Source organism: Chelon labrosus (genome assembly GCF_963514085.1).
Source record: "Chelon labrosus genome assembly, chromosome: 20".
NCBI lineage: Eukaryota > Metazoa > Chordata > Actinopteri > Mugiliformes > Mugilidae > Chelon > Chelon labrosus.
This window is the reverse complement of record NC_140353.1, coordinates 5,749,929-5,765,352: the sequence shown is the minus strand read 5'-3', so window position 1 is coordinate 5,765,352 and position 15,424 is coordinate 5,749,929. Positions and strand designations below refer to the sequence as shown.

Here is a 15,424-nt window from a genome sequence, read left to right as displayed (position 1 = left end):
TCTTTTACACCAGGCTGAGAAGATGGTCCTTGCTGTGGGGGATTGTGTGCAGTTCAGAGAAGAGGTGCAGACTACCCTGGATGACCTCGTTCAGGGGCAGAAAGAGGCTCAAGCTGAGGTCACCAAAATACTGGACTGTTCAACTGCTAGAGAAGCACAACAGCTGCTGCTTGTTCACCAGGTACCGCAGGGCACACACAATAAAAAATAAAAAATGAATCTGATATTTTTCGCTTGTTTAGAGCTGTCTCAATATTGTTGAATCTAAATTGCCCGTAGCAACTGTTGAAACGTCAGAAGCTGAAGAGAAAGGACGTCCAGCAGCTGATCACCAGAGGCCAGCAGCTCCAGGCCGAGGAGGGACTGGGAGAGGCGCTGCAGCAGGACCTGCAGAGTTTAGAGAACACACTCAGCAAAATGGAACAGAATATGGATTCACAGGAGCAAAGTCTTGAGGTGAGCAGCGTTACTGAGGCAGTGAATCTGGAAGCTTTGGATACACTTTTAGTCAATAACACTTTTCACAGAGGTTAAAATAAGCCCTGACTGATAACATGCAGCAGCAAGCTCCAGTGAAATGAGTATGTGATGGTGGTCTGTCACTGCCAGGGTGGTCTGTCTCTCTGGGTTAACGTTATATAAGCTAAGTCAAGGAAATGGTTCTGACGTTAGCATGAATATTACTCTTTTCTTCTCTGCTACAATTTGTTCTAATATATTTTAGTACTTGTGTTGTTTAGTCGTACATTTTACTGTGAAGTTCTGCAGTTATATTGACTAGTATGTAATATTTTTTTATTTTTAACATCCTCCTTCCCCAATGTTGGATAATTTTAACGTCCATTCATAAATTAATGTGTTTGAGGGGATTCTTGTAAATGCAATAATAATTTGCAAATGCAGCATTTGTGGAAAATGTTTTGAGGGCCTTTCTGAGGAAAACAAATGTTCTTTGAAACGATGATGACGGTGATGAACAGAGTCAGTCGCCTTATTCTTAATTGTGCCATTATAGGATGTTGACAGAAGAGAGGTGGCAGTCCAACAGATGCAGAACTGATAATGAAATGCTTGCACAATTTTGGATTTAACCTCTGTCATTATGCAGACTCATTGCCAAAAATTACAGTGTCATCTGCAAACTTGACGTTAGGATATGAGCCGATTTTGTTTCATTGTTTTATTATTTGTCAGTTTTTTCTTTGGTGGTGATCTTGAGCTTGGGCTTTTAGCTTTTTGTGCTGCATCCAAGTTCTAATTATAGAAGGAACATTTTATATCCCCAGCAAGAAGTGGGCCTCTTGATAAAGAAACACACAAAAAGAGTTGACATGATTTGACCTCAATCATTTTGGGCCATTGTCTTCACCAGGTCACACTGGCAGCCTGGCAGGAGTTTGACAGTCAACAGGAAGCAGTGCATGAGTTTGTCAACAAAGCACGCTCAACAATGGAGAGAGACATGAACTTCAGCAGCCCAGAGAGCCTGGCAGTTGAACTTGACCAGGCTAGAGTGAGTAAATGTACTATCTTGTGGTTTGACATTGACATGAATTAGACAATTAGATTAATAACACATGTATTCCTTTTGTAAACAGGTGTTGTTGAAGCAGTGTGAAGCAGAGGCCTCGCACATGAACACGTTGCTGAAGAGAGCGACGGAAATCCAGCTGGGCCCAAAAAACAAGACTCTGCTTCAGCAGCAAGCTCGTTCCCTCAGCGAGGAAGTGGACAAAGTAGAGGCTGGGCTCAAAAAAGAGTAAGATTAGATTAGAATTAATTTGCAGCTGCTAAATAGAGTTTCAGTAAACCTCAGAGAGTGTCTGGAGATACACTGTGGTTTTTGTCTGTTTACTTACGAGACTGACTAAAAAGGAAGAATCTACACCAGGCATATATGAAAATCATTGTGTCATAAATAACCCAACACAATCTCAAGAACCCGTAAGTGTATCTGGTATCTTATTTATCAATTTTTAATCCTGTGCTGCAGCGTCAAGACTCTAGAAGAGATGAAGGATCAGTGGGATCGCTTTGGAGCTGGATTTGAAGCCTTCTCCTTGTGGATATCTGACAAAGAAAAGCAGCTGGATGTGATGAAATCTTCCACGTTGCCTCTTGAGGAACAGATCGGCACGGTTAAGGTACAAGTACCGTGCATTATAAACTGTAACCCTCTCACATTGTGAGCTAACAGCAGACGTCAACCACAAAACCAGAACACTACAGTTGAAATCAATAAGGCCGGCTTAAAGAGCTATTGGCGCCGACATTATCTCTGTTTTTGACACCCACGTCAACACAAATAGAGAGGAGGAACTATACATGAAGTGTGTGGCTTTTGTTTGACTTCACAGCTTCAGGGTGTCATTAGATTTGACATGGGTTTACCTTTAGGAAGTGTAGCTACTAGAGAAACTTTGAGAAAGCACACAGGAACTTTTTATTGCTCTATTTGTGTATTTTTAGACTCTACATATGTGCATTTGTGGGAGTATCATGCCAAATCTGTGGAGTACTCCGAACACAAAATTCCACATCGTTTCACCTCCACTGAACAATTACAAACGAGTCACTGTTTTGCTTTGTTGTTGTTTCGTGCATGTTCAGGCTGTCGGGACAGAACTCGGGGACAGAGCTGAGGTTCTGTCTCAGCTGGAGACAGACTCCCAGGCCCTGGCCCAGTTCGTGTCCTCGGGGGAGGCGGCTCGCATCAAGGCCCGTCTGACCCAAATCGGCAGGTACTGGGAGGAGCTGAAGGAGAGCGTGCAGCAGTTCGATGCACAGCTGGAGGAAAGCTCGTCACACCAGCAAAAGTTCAATGTCAACCTGGATGAGGTAAATGGCTTCGCTAATACTGATACAGCGTAGTATTTAAGGAAGATGTAATGGTATAATATGTTTGTTTTTTAATTGTTTCACAGGTACAAGCATCTCTCAGTGATCTACACACAAAACTAGAAGATCCTATCAAATCCTGCACATCCTCGTCAGAGACATACAAAGCTCTGCAAAACCACATGGTATTCATTTATTTTTTATTTACTTATTTAGATCAAACTATATTTGACAGTTGTTTTGTTTTGTGCCAGTGATTCAGTCCACAGGAAATGCATTGTTGGTCACTGCCATGTCTTTTGTTTGTTCACCAGGACGTGTGTCAGAGTCTGGAGCGGCTGAAGGGAACCTTGTTGTCGCTGTCGGCCGGTGCTCGACGACTAAGCGACAAAGAGCAAGCGGAGAGGACAGTGGCAGAGCTGAACGCTAGCTATGACCAAAACGTTCAGGAAGCAAAGGACAAACAGAGCACTTTGGAGAACCTGCTGTCTCTTTGGCAAAAGTATGACATAATGCATGGACAATGAACTTAACACTGAAACCAGGTGAAATGAAGAAATGCAGATGCAGACATTTGAACTCATGTTTTTTCAATGTGCTTCAGGTATGAGAAACAGCGTTCAAACTTTGCATCCTGCTTGGAAAGAAGTGAATCTGTATCCAAACCAGAAAGTCCGTATCTGTCAGCTGATAAAGCCAAGCTGCGCAATGAGATGCAGGATTTGCAGGTACAATGTCTTAAATGTGAAATGAATTGAAAATTATTAATACATAATTATGAGTATATCAATAAATAAATAAATGGCTTTCCTTGCAGGCCCTGCACTCTGAGGTCCAGTCCCTTGAGAGGGCTCACGCTGAACTGGCATCTCTGGGGACGTCGTTGTACCCAACTGCTCCTGAAGAGAGTGTTATTCAGCTAAAAGATGAACTGAAGACGCTGCAGGACAGAATGCTTGTCCAAAATGAAGTCCTCCCCCAAAGGTAAGAGATATTTTACTGACATTTCAGACCTAAATGTATTCAGATCATGATCCTATTTTTAATATAAAATGCAAATTCCAACTAGAGGAGGTTACTACTGTAGCAAAATGTCATTTATACATAAAATACAGTAAAATATGCAGGACAAATTAATTAAAACACAGTTTCAGTTTTAAATTATTGAACTGACTGAGTCAAACCACTTTCTACCCCAGAATCGGAGAGCTTCAGAGCCACCTTTCACTCGTGGAGCAGTTTGACCAGGCCCTGCTTAAATTCTCCCAGTGGAGTGAGACCATTCTCTCAAGTCTGCACTCTGCTTCTCAAATCAACATTAGCAACCTGCAGTCTGCTGCAACAAAAGTAAAGGTAAGACATACCCAAAAGTGTTCTTTGGTTTGTGCTTGCTAAACACCTTTTCTCTCCAAAAAGATTCCTTGAAAAAGGAATCTGCTTTTGAACAACAACTCTCCCTTTTTCTTGCCTTTGACAGGACACCCAGGCAACTCTACAGAAGCAGTACAGTGTGAGACAGAGCTTGGAGCAGCAGACCGAGAAGCTCTGTCAGTTCAGCGAGCCTGGTGATGCTCAGCTCTTGCGCAGCAGAGCCGACAGCTGTCTGCAGCCCTACCTGGAGGCCCAGCATACAGCTGACCTCCAGTTAGAGTGCCTGGAAAGGCTTGAAGCTTTTTTGCAGACTCATGGTGAGGCTGCAGGAGTGTTGCAGGGTCTGAGACAGACAGTGGAGAGTGCCGGGAGCTGGGACCGTGGAAGAGTAGAGGAGCTACAACAAGAGTTGTCCACCATTGTTCCAGACATTAATCAGCTTGAGACTCTAGCCATTAATCTGGACAGCAGTCTCTGCAAAAGTCATCTCCACATCGGTGCTGATGAGGGTTCTCGGAAGTCATGTCGCATGCTGGCTGATTCACTCAGCGCTGAGCTGGATGCAGTGAGGAACCTGCTTGGTACTAAGCAGAGTGAAGCGGAAGCTCTGGGAGCTCTGTGGACTTCCTTTAGACAACGGAAAGAACAGTTGCTGAAAGCAGTGGAGGACATTGAAGAAAAAGCTGATCACCAGAGCTTTAAAGAGCCCAGCCTGCATGCTGTGCAGCAGCGGTAAGTAGAGGAGCTACAAGCATTATGGGCTAATACCATGGGTGGGCATGAAATCAAAAGCAGCAACAAAATACTTATAATATTATCTCTCTGTTTGTCAGACTACGGTTCTTTAATCAGCTGGAGGATGAGCTCCAGTCACACCAGCATGAGGAGCAGTGGCTGAGGGACAAGGGCAACCAGCTGGCCCAGAGAGATGCTGAGTTGGCAGGGGAGGTGCTGAGGGAAATCAGCTTGCTGGAGACTACATGGGAGGACACAAAGAGGCTCATCACAGAGAGGTACTAAAAAAAAGCATTTAAATGCCCAAGTATGGACCCATAAGATAAACGACATTTACTGTAATACACCTCTCTCGTTTCCTTTGACAGACAAGAGCAATGCAATGTTCTTGCTGAGCTTATGAAAGAATACCAAATCCTGAAAACCTCCATCACCAGCATTACTGACAATGCTGAACCTCTTGTTGACATAAACTCTGTTCTGAAGGACCACGAGGAAACCAAGAGGTCACTAACCAAGGTTAGAACAAACTATCAGTTTATCCTTTAGCTAATTGTTTATCATACAAATCCAGAAAAAAAGTACATTTTCAAATAACTTAAATGATCTTTACTCTGTTTGTAGCACGAGGCGGTGAAGGTGGATATGGCTGAAAAGCAATACGAGCTGGATCGGTTTTCCAGCAAAGGAAAACAACTGGTGATCGAACTGAAAAAAGTCCCTGAGTGTGACTCTGAAATTATGAAAAAGGACATGGAGACACTTGTTGATCAGTGGCTGGATGTAAGTCTGACTTGAGTGCTTCAGTACAGTCACAGTGTGATGATGTGATTGGTCACTGACGAGGAAGTTTGTTTTGTTCTCTTATTGGGAGAAAACAAATATGAGCGTTACACAAACACTCTGTGCAAGATGTCCTGATCGATTGGTTGAATCCACTCCCCTAGGTGTCTGAGAAGATTGATGACAACATTGAACGCCTTAACCAGAGTTTGGAGTTGTGGGAAGATGTGCGCAAAATCAACGAGGACATTGAGTTCTGGACGAGCAGCAGCGTGATCGAGCTAAATGAAAGTATGAACAACCTCAACAACAGTCAGAAAGTGTCAGCAAGGCTCTCAGTGATGCAGGTACGATTTCTGATGTCTTTGTAAAACTGATTTGTTTTATAATTTTGATGCAGTAGATGTTAATGTTAAGGCAAACAAAAACATAGGATAAACAATACTAGAAACATTGTGCTACACTTACTTGGTTAGACATACAGACACTGTGCAGCCACAACAACACAGCGTACTATCATGCAGATTACCAAACAAAACCCAAGAAACAAGCCAGAGAGAGTGTAATACATGTTTTTCACATTTGATACATCCACAGGAGGAAATGAGCGAGAAGGAGCAGAAACTTGAAACCCTGCAAAGCAAAGTGTCTGAGTTGAAGAAGTGCAGTCAAAGTCAAGAGACTCCAGCTAAATTACAGGTACTAAACATGATTAAAACCCTTATCTTAATGTTTATACTATATTTCAAAAGCAGACCCTCTTTAGTTTACTTCATAGCTCCTATAAGCTTTTATTTAATTTGCCTCAGGTGATGGAGAATGACCTGCGGAAGAAGATCGGCACCGTTCAGAAGCTCCATGAGCAGGCCAGGGGAAACCTCATGGACTTCAGTTCCCAAAGGAAACAGCTGGAAGACTACATCTCACAGATGTCTGCATGGTTGAAGAGTATGGAGGAATCTCTGGTTTCTTCTCCCACCGGATCGGATCCTGAAGACATCTGCAGAGTGAAGGTGCAGCGTAAATAACATTCACATAGTAAATTAAAGCCTTTGCAAAGGGGCGGGATAAAGAATGGTGATTAAATATGATTGCGATGTCTTTTGGATCCAGTTTTCTTGATGATATTACCGTCTATATCTTTTATTATAGGGAACAGAAATGAGATCATAAACTAAACTGCATTTTAAATGTGTTTTGAAGGACCTTCAGAAAGAGCTGCAAAATCAACAGGGGAGTATTGACTCCACCAGGGAGAGCCTCAACACCCTGTGTAGAAAATATCCCTCTGAGGAGCTGGCTGGTCTGGGTTCAGCTCTCACTGACCTCATCAAAACTTACGAGTCTGTGAACCAGCTCTCTGCCAGGACTCTGGTCTCACTGCAGAACTGTCTTCAGCAGCAGTTCAATGGTAAGAAGTCTGACTTGAGTAAGATAAAATCAATTGATTAAACTACTTCTTTGCCTCGTATAGTGGCCGCTTTCATCTTTAGCAGGAAAACTATTGATTCTGTTAAAATGAATACTGTGTGAATATTAATTCTGTTAACCCCCCGCCTCCTCAGACCTAGTTCAGGAGTTCCATCGCTGGCTTTCTGAACAGAGGGAGATAGTCAAAGAATGCTCAGATCGATCAGGAGACACTCAGATTGTGGAACGGAAACTACAGAAAATAAAGGTAGCAGCCTAAATACTCGTTTGCAATAGCCGTGGCTCAATACATAATAAACTTTGATGGTGTTCACCTACACAACAACAACAAATACAGCTGCAACTGATGTGTGTTATGTGTCAGGGTGCCATGGATCGCGTGGAGGAGGGTGAGGTGCGTCTTACTCAGGTCTGTGAGGAAGGAGAGAAGCTTCTACTTCATCTTCCAAAAGCCAGCGCTGGGCAGGTCCAGCAGCACCTGTCCTCCATACAGCAGGACTGGGACAGCTTTGTGGAGCAGTGCAGACAGAACCAACAGATCCTGGAGGACAGTGCGTCCCTCATGAAGGGGTAAGACACTCACATGGACCAGTTTTTTAAAGCGTTTTGTTTTCCGGGGATTTATATTCAAGGAACTTTAAATCCCTTGAAGGTTCGAAGGTCGTTTTAAGAAGCTCAGGTGGTGGTTGGAACACATGGAAAAGAGGATGACCACAGATCTGCTGGAAACCCAACAGCGTGGTCCTGAAAAAGCTGTGCTCGAACAAGTGGAGGAATTTCAGCAGGAGGTGCTCAAAGAAAGGTGCTTAATCTGTCTGTGTATTTACTGGGAGAAGGAAAGGGGATTATTGTGTTTAAACGTCCTCAGAACGGTCCCCAGTGCAGATCGTTAAACAATCTGTTTAAAGCACTTACTTAAACATCGTACGTCCTTACATGCAGGGATTCCTTTGAGCGTCTCTGTCAGGAGGGCCAGGCGCTTAATGAGGGCGGACGAGGCGATGGAAGTGAGACAAGAGTGTCTGCTCAGCTGCAGTCACAGCACCAGGCCTTGCTGAGGCGTGTGAAAGAGAGGCTGCGCAGTTGCCAGCTCACTTTACAAGAGCAACAGGCCTTTGAAGAGACACTGCAGACTACCTGGACCTGGCTTAATGGTGTCCAGGAGCGCCTGGCTTCACTCAACAGCACAGTTGGCAACAAAGAGACTCTGGAGAAAAGACTAGGTCTTGTACAGGTCAGTGAATTACTCTGTACACTGTGTCCAAAAATGCACATAAATTATCTTACAGTCGGCTCATATCTCCTTCCGTGTTATTACGTGTGTAGGACATCCTCCTGATGAAGGGTGAAGGTGAGGTGAAGCTCAACATGACAGTGGGAAAAGGAGAACAAGTCCTAAAGCACAACAGGATGGAAGGACAGGAGGTCATTTGTTCACAGCTCCAGAGCTTGAAGGATGCCTGGGCCAATATGTTGATGACGTCTATGAGTTGCCACAGGTAGGTCCTGTTCTACACCGAGGGAAAGCTGCCACACAGAGGGTTCATAACAACATATATTAATGTTCTGTCACTGTCTGTAGTCGTCTGGAGTGGACTGTGGCCCAGTGGAACAGCTTTCAGGAAAACAAGAGCCAACTTCAGCAGTGGATGGAGTCAGTGGAGCAGGAGGTGGGCATGACTCTGCCTCAGCAGCCAGGCCTCAAAGAGAAGTCTGCTTTTCTTGACCGTCTCCGGGCCATCCTGGCTGATGTGGACGCTCACACAGCCACACTGTCACGACTAAATGACAAAGCAGTGGAGATGCACGAAAAAACTGGTGACCCCACCTTCGGACCAGAGTCGAGGGCGGAGCTCAACGCACACTTTGCTGATATCTCAGCTGTTGTCAAGGTGATTTAAAGTTAAATTGCTAAATCCTTGATGATCAATATGGGAAGTCAATGGGAAGTCAATGTCAGACAAAAGAAGCTACATCTGGACACCTTTTTTTTTCTGTGAGATGGTTTTAGTTGCAAAAAATGTTCAAATTTAGTGTTTATTGTTGTCTCATTCATATCTGGTAGTTGGTGTTTATATCGTCTTATTCTCTCTGTCAGGGTAAAGTCCAGTCTATGCAGAACATTGTGTCCGAGCATGAGCAGTATCTCGATGCTGTGAGAGACTTCAATGACTGGCTGATTTCAGCAAAAGAGGAACTCCAGCGCTGGTCTGACCTGTGTGGAGACTCACTTTCCATTAGAAGGAAGCTCTCGAAAGTGCAGGTGAGAAACCTCAAAACCTTGCTGCTTCAGAGTAATAATTGTTGATGGCTACCCGGTGAGATACAGTATGTCCCTCAGTTGGTTTTGTTTGTATTCAGGAGGACACCAGCAAGTGTTTAAATCATTTAGGATGGCTAATCTCAGTGTCTTGACTCTGAGATCTTCTTCTTTCATCCTCTTTGACATATTGGCATCTTGTTATTTCTGCCACATGTGATGATAAATTAGTTCTTTTGGCCACAGTCAAGGGCTCAAGATTATTATGTAGTACAGTCAGTGTTGTACAGTCAACTTTGTTTGACCTAAAGTTGTCTTTTTTATGTCTTTGTCAAATTCCTATAATTCCAATCATTTTCAAAAGTGCTGAGCACCTGTTATGGAGCCTCCATGCTCCATTCTTATGGTTTACTAATGTCATTTATACTCCCACAGACATACTAAACTGTGCTGTTTAGAAATTGTAATTTAATTAGTTGAATTAAATCGATCTTTCCAGGAGTTGCTTGACTCAAAGCAGCGAGGCAGAGAGAGGCTGAGCCGTGTTCAAAGATGCGGGGCCGTGGCCCGTGATTACACCGGCTCAGGAGGCTATGAGGCTCTGGAGCGAGAGGAAGCCGCCCTCTTGTCGTCGTGGGAACAGTGGGAACGGGGGGCGTTGCAGACACGCGCAAGCCTGGAGACTGCCCTCTCACAGATTGCCAGCTCTGAGCAAGAGTTCAGCAGCCTCTCCTCACAGCTGGAGCAGGACCTGCAGGACTTCAGCCGGCAGCTGCAGGACTGGCGACAACGGCTGGCCCAGGCAGAAGGAAAAAATGAGGGAGAGGAAGCTGTTAAAGGCTGGCAGATAGCAAAGGCAAGTCTTCACTTAGTTAAGTTACCGTTAATTAGACATTTGCAATGATAGCAGGAGATGATGAAAACATATAAATTGCCAGAGTTAGTGAACCCTATTTTGTTTCCATCCAGGACACTTTGGAGGAACTTGTCAAAGCTGAGGCTATGTCTGATAGTCTCAAGACTGAACTCAACGACCTGTGCAGATTTTCCAGAGAAATGGGAACACAGTCTGAACGAGTGTCAGCTCTCATTAAGGAATACAACAGGTGAGATAAATGCATATGTAGTCTTGCTTCTTCAAAGTGCAATGCAATGTAATAGCCTCACAGTCAATACTACTGCAGTTTAATGGTTGGAAAGAAATATTCTTTTCTGACTTCCTTTCTAGTCTGAGCCTTCAAGCCTCCAGAGAGTGCCAGAGCAAAGAGAAACTGCTGGAACAAGGGTTTCGCTCGTCCTTCAGAGAGTTCCAGCAGTGGTTGGTCAACACCAAGATCAACACAGCCAAGTGCTTTGACCCACCCCAAAATCTCAGTGAGGCTTCATCTAGTTTGCAGAAGATTCAGGTAAACACTGAGAGTCAAATGACGTGAAACATCCAGACACAGTTTATACATGAATACAGATCCAAATAAAGTACCTACCAACGGTTTTACTACATTTTTGACTTCCCCTCTTCTCTTCTCAGGAGTTTCTAAATGACAGAGAGCACGGTCAATCAAAGCTGAATGCTGTGGTTGTGAACGGCGAACTCGTCTCTAGTATCGCAGCTAAAGACAAAGCTGATGCTGTCCGGGTGAAAATGAACACTGCCAGAGAGGACTGGAAAAACATAATGTCTAGTCTGCACAACAGAGAGACAAGTCTGCAAGTAAGGCTTTAACCGCCACTTCTCATCTTTGAACTCCCTAAAACCTGCAGATTTATAATGAGCATCGTGTCAAGGGACGGTCTCAGCAGTGTCCTTGTGTCTTTCAGAACCTTCTGTCCCAGATGAAGGATTTTGAGGCAAGCGCAGAGCCTCTTCAGGAGTGCTTGAATGCCACAGAGCTAGCTGTACAGGAGAGCAGTACAAGACTTCATGATCTCACTGCCAAGAAACTAGAGCTGCACAAGCTACAGGTACTGATGTCCAAAAACCCACCAAGCTTGGAGCATCCATCGAAATCATGATCAAGAGCAACAACCACTCAGAGCTTAACTGAGCATGACTCCTCCTTCCATTTCCAGAAGCTCACATTCATGCTACATAGTTTAAGCTTTGCTACTCTTCACTTTATGAAGCGCTGCCAAGAGCTCATGCTAACTGCCAGTTCCTGCTGCTTTTTCGCTGCTTACATGTTTTTTAACAGTGTCTATCATATGATATATGGCATTATTGTTTACAACTGCCTGCTAGCCATTTTCTCAGGACATGACTGCATGTCATTACCAACCGCTTTACTCAGCGTAACATCGGCCAGATATCTCATTCGCTTTTCTTTTTGCCATGTTCCCATCTCTAACCCTCTGCCTTGTGTCTGAATTTAACTGTCTTATATATATGTGTGTGTCAGCTTGCATGCCTCTTTGATAACCTGCTTGTGCTCTTCCAGTCTGTGCTTGAGGAGTTAGCTTCTCACGAGGTTCAGCTGAACAGGCTCAAAGAGAAGGCCCAGCTGTTGTGGGATGAACACTCTGCCGGCAAGGGTTTTGTGCACCGTGTGTCGCAACTCTCTGCTCAGTACCTAGCTTTAACCAACCTGACCAAGGTAAAGTAATGCCAACCAAACTGCCTGTGCATTGGGGGCTTTTCTGGGGGTAGAGCTGGAGAGGAAGGATTGGCACTAGACTGGACGAAGCTCTGACTTAACTTTATTTTACAGATGATAGCAGTGAAGGTACTAACTCACCATAATTAAACACTAATTTCTTTTTTTTTTTGTTACTGTAAGTCTTTCACAGGATATATACAAACTAATTTCCTTTATGTCTTTATATAATAAAACTTGGTTAAACATCTGCAATTCAGGTTAATTGATTATTTTGCTTAATGGTTTTGCAGGAGAAGGCATCCCGGATCGATCGGATAGTCACAGAACACCAACTTTTCTCCCAAGGGCTAAAAGACCTGCAGAACTGGGTGGCTGACACCAGCCACATGCTGCAGACTTACTGCGCTCCCACTGCAGACAAAAATGTTCTTGATAGCAGGATGATCAAGCTGGAGGTATACAAAGTCAAATTTAGTTTTCGAATGTAGAGTCGCCACTTTGAAGACCAAGAATATGACTGTAATGAATGGGTGATTGTTGCACCAGGCGTTGCTGTCTGCTCGTCAGGAGAAGGAGATCCAGCTGAAGATGCTGATCACAAGAGGAGAGTCAGTTCAGAGAAACACCTCAGCTGAGGGAGTGCCTGTTGTCCAAAAACAAATACAGGACCTTAAAGATTCCTGGGATGCTCTGCTCTCTGCTTCTATTCAGTGCAAAAGGTTTGTTTACCACCAACAGGATTATCAGAAAAAAGGGGAAAAGCATGCACACTGCCGCTTCTGCTTTTCTAGTATTGTAGCTATTCTATAGCTACCGCTGTCTGACATTCTTGTTATCCTTAAAATTAACAGTCAGCTGGAGGGCTCCCTGTCTCAGTGGACCAGTTACCAGGAGGATGTTCGCCAGTTTGTGACCTGGGTTGAGCATGTGGAGGAGAGTCTTGATCCTACTGATAAACCGTGCTCAGAGATGAGAGATAAAACTGCAAATCTGAGCAAAGCCAAGGTACTACTGTCCTCTCTATCTGTACTGTGTGCTATACTGTATATGTTTGAATGCGTTAAGCAGTAAATATAACAGTTCTTTCAAAATGTATTGATAATCTAACTTTTTCTGCTGTTTCAGTTACTGTATGAGGAAGTGCTCAGCCACAGCACCCTGCTGGACACCATTACTGCAAAGAGTGCAAGTATCACTGAGAATTATGTCACTCAACTGGAGCTCCAAGATCTGCAGGAGCGATACAATACTATCAAAGACAATGCTATGGTAATAAGCAGCAGAATTTGCACAAGTGAATCTTTGTTAACATGTGTACAAAGATATGAACAAACACATTATATTCTCTATAAATGAATACTAATTTATATGCTGCATATTCACCCAGATGTCAGAGGAAAATTTGTAAATTATGTTAAAATGGATCATTATTCTCACTTTTGCACTTTCTCAGAGGTCAGTGGGGAAAGCAGAAGAGCTGGTGAAAGCCCACCTAGAGTATCAACGGGGCCTTCATGCGTTTGAAGAGTGGCTGGAACAGGAACAAGAGAAGCTTGGAGGCTACACTCAGCTGGAAGGCGATGTTGACATGTTGGAGGAGACTCTTCAAAAGCTACAGGTCTGAAAATGGTCGCAGTTATATCGTTGCTGTCAATAAGCATTACACATACAGCCAGAAGTTGTATTCCATTAAAATGTAATATGGAAATTTCGAGTGCTCAAGCACATCTGTGTAATTACAGGAGCTACAGTTGCACTGCACAGAGGGCCAGGCTCTACTAAACACCCTGCTGGTCAGTCGAGAACTGGTCATCCCCTGGGGCCTTCCTCAGATAGAAGACAGAGCGCTGGAAACGCTTGAGCAGGAATGGAGGCTTTACCAGGCCCAGCTGGCCGACACCCGGGCTCAGCTCAACAGCGCTCTGGCCAAACTCCGGCAGATGGAGCAGAAGTTCCAGCGGCTCGACAGCTGGTTAAAGGGCATGGAGACAAAAGCACAACTGCGAAGTCATCGGCGGTCTGACCGTGCCACGAAAGAGGCTCAACTTCAGCTGATAAAGGTTAGTGTAGAATCATGAAAGTGTTTTGCGATATTGTGCTGGCGTGCATCATTAGAATAATCCAGTCAGAATGAAACAAACTAATGAACTAATATGCAGTTGCTGACATTTACAATGATCTGTCTTTTATTAGAGCTGGCAGGAAGAAGTGCTGGTTTATCAAGAAGAGATGGAGGGCCTGAGTCTTTTGGCCCAGCAGGTTCTGGATGAGACGCATATCAGCAGCCGGATTTGTTCCCGAGCCACCCAGATCACAACGCGCTACCACGCCCTGCTTCTGCTTCTACTGGTACCACCTTCTTTATGCATTATCACAGTATAACATGTAGCGAACAATGTTATATATGCATATTTTTTTGACACGTTAGGAAAGATCGGTTGAGCTGCTCTAAGCCTTCTTCTCCCTTTCCTCTTCCTTCATATTCCAGGAGACGATCAAACAGATCCAGGAGGAGGTGTCCTGCATTGAAGATTCGCAGTGTGTCTTCACCACCTTCTCTGACTGGCTCAGCACAGCCCAGAATAACTTCAGCACTGTGGCTATAAGTGTTGATGTAGTGGACCGCTTTGCCATGGAGAGAAAGATGAAGAAACTGGAGGTATTCCTTATAATGTCTTCTGCTCATTATGTGCCTTTCGGTCGCTGCTGTATTTTAAGATTTGTATATTATCAGATATTTCAGAATAATACTATTTAATTAAAACACATTTGGGAACATTAGAATCATACTCACTCATAACTTCCCTTCCAGGCTCTTCAGGCTGACATGGAGCAGGGTCACGTTTACCTGAAGGCTATGAGGGAGAAGACGGAGCGAGCCATGGCTTTCTTGGAAGAGCCTGAAGCAGAGCAGCTCAAGGAAGAGGTGGACACTCAACTCTTCCAACTAGAAGAGCTGATGACGGCTCTGCGCACTGAGCACAGCTCCCTTGAAAAATGCATCTCACTGTCTAAAGACTTTATGGATAAGTACAAGACCCAGGCCCAGTGGGTGATGGAGACCAAGAACCTTTTAGCGTCAAGTGTAGAGCCTAAAGCTGAACTCTACCAGAAGAAGGCTCAGCTAGCAAAGTACAAGGTAATTTAAATCTGATAAACCTGTCCTGTGAAGAGAGACAATTTTTTATTTGATTTACAATATTTTGCTCCCTTGTCGTGTCTGCAGACCATCCAGCAGACGGTACAGTCTCATGAGTCAGCCGTGAAATCTGTCATTGAGAAAGGAGAGGTGCTGCTCGACACAGTAAACGACCCCACTATCAGTGAGAACATGAAGAAGTTACAGGCTGACTACCAAGACCTCTGTTTGGCGGCTAAGGTACGGCTGCTGTTAGGTTGTTTCTCCTGAGAG

At 44.2% G+C, this 15,424-nt stretch overlaps 1 protein-coding gene across 9 annotated transcripts in view; it reads left to right on the top strand.

Annotated features, from left to right (window-relative positions):
* The window catches only part of syne1b (spectrin repeat containing, nuclear envelope 1b), a 69,678-nt gene that overhangs the window by 21,899 nt on the left and 32,355 nt on the right, over positions 1 to 15,424 (top strand). For 6 of the 9 annotated variants that reach the window (XM_084568818.1, XM_084568816.1, XM_084568817.1 and 3 more), the window contains exons 1-6: positions 13,088 to 13,630; positions 13,755 to 14,072; positions 14,206 to 14,361; positions 14,501 to 14,671; positions 14,825 to 15,151; positions 15,239 to 15,391. In XM_084568818.1, the coding sequence (XP_084424944.1) occupies positions 13,424 to 13,630; positions 13,755 to 14,072; positions 14,206 to 14,361; positions 14,501 to 14,671; positions 14,825 to 15,151; positions 15,239 to 15,391 (1,332 nt within the window). In that variant the 5' untranslated portion in view covers positions 13,088 to 13,423. Of the gene's footprint in view, positions 1 to 13; positions 182 to 279; positions 457 to 1,372; positions 1,514 to 1,598; positions 1,760 to 1,993; positions 2,145 to 2,610; positions 2,839 to 2,924; positions 3,024 to 3,152; positions 3,341 to 3,442; positions 3,567 to 3,655; positions 3,823 to 4,037; positions 4,192 to 4,315; positions 4,942 to 5,042; positions 5,223 to 5,312; positions 5,464 to 5,568; positions 5,728 to 5,891; positions 6,075 to 6,324; positions 6,427 to 6,536; positions 6,741 to 6,930; positions 7,139 to 7,292; positions 7,406 to 7,522; positions 7,729 to 7,810; positions 7,961 to 8,100; positions 8,393 to 8,484; positions 8,658 to 8,740; positions 9,051 to 9,256; positions 9,422 to 9,917; positions 10,275 to 10,387; positions 10,525 to 10,646; positions 10,825 to 10,946; positions 11,130 to 11,236; positions 11,381 to 11,853; positions 12,010 to 12,302; positions 12,468 to 12,558; positions 12,732 to 12,863; positions 13,018 to 13,087; positions 13,631 to 13,754; positions 14,073 to 14,205; positions 14,362 to 14,500; positions 14,672 to 14,824; positions 15,152 to 15,238; positions 15,392 to 15,424 lie in introns of those variants that run through there. The other 3 variants (XM_084568820.1, XM_084568821.1, XM_084568814.1) reach the window with 3 other exon arrangements.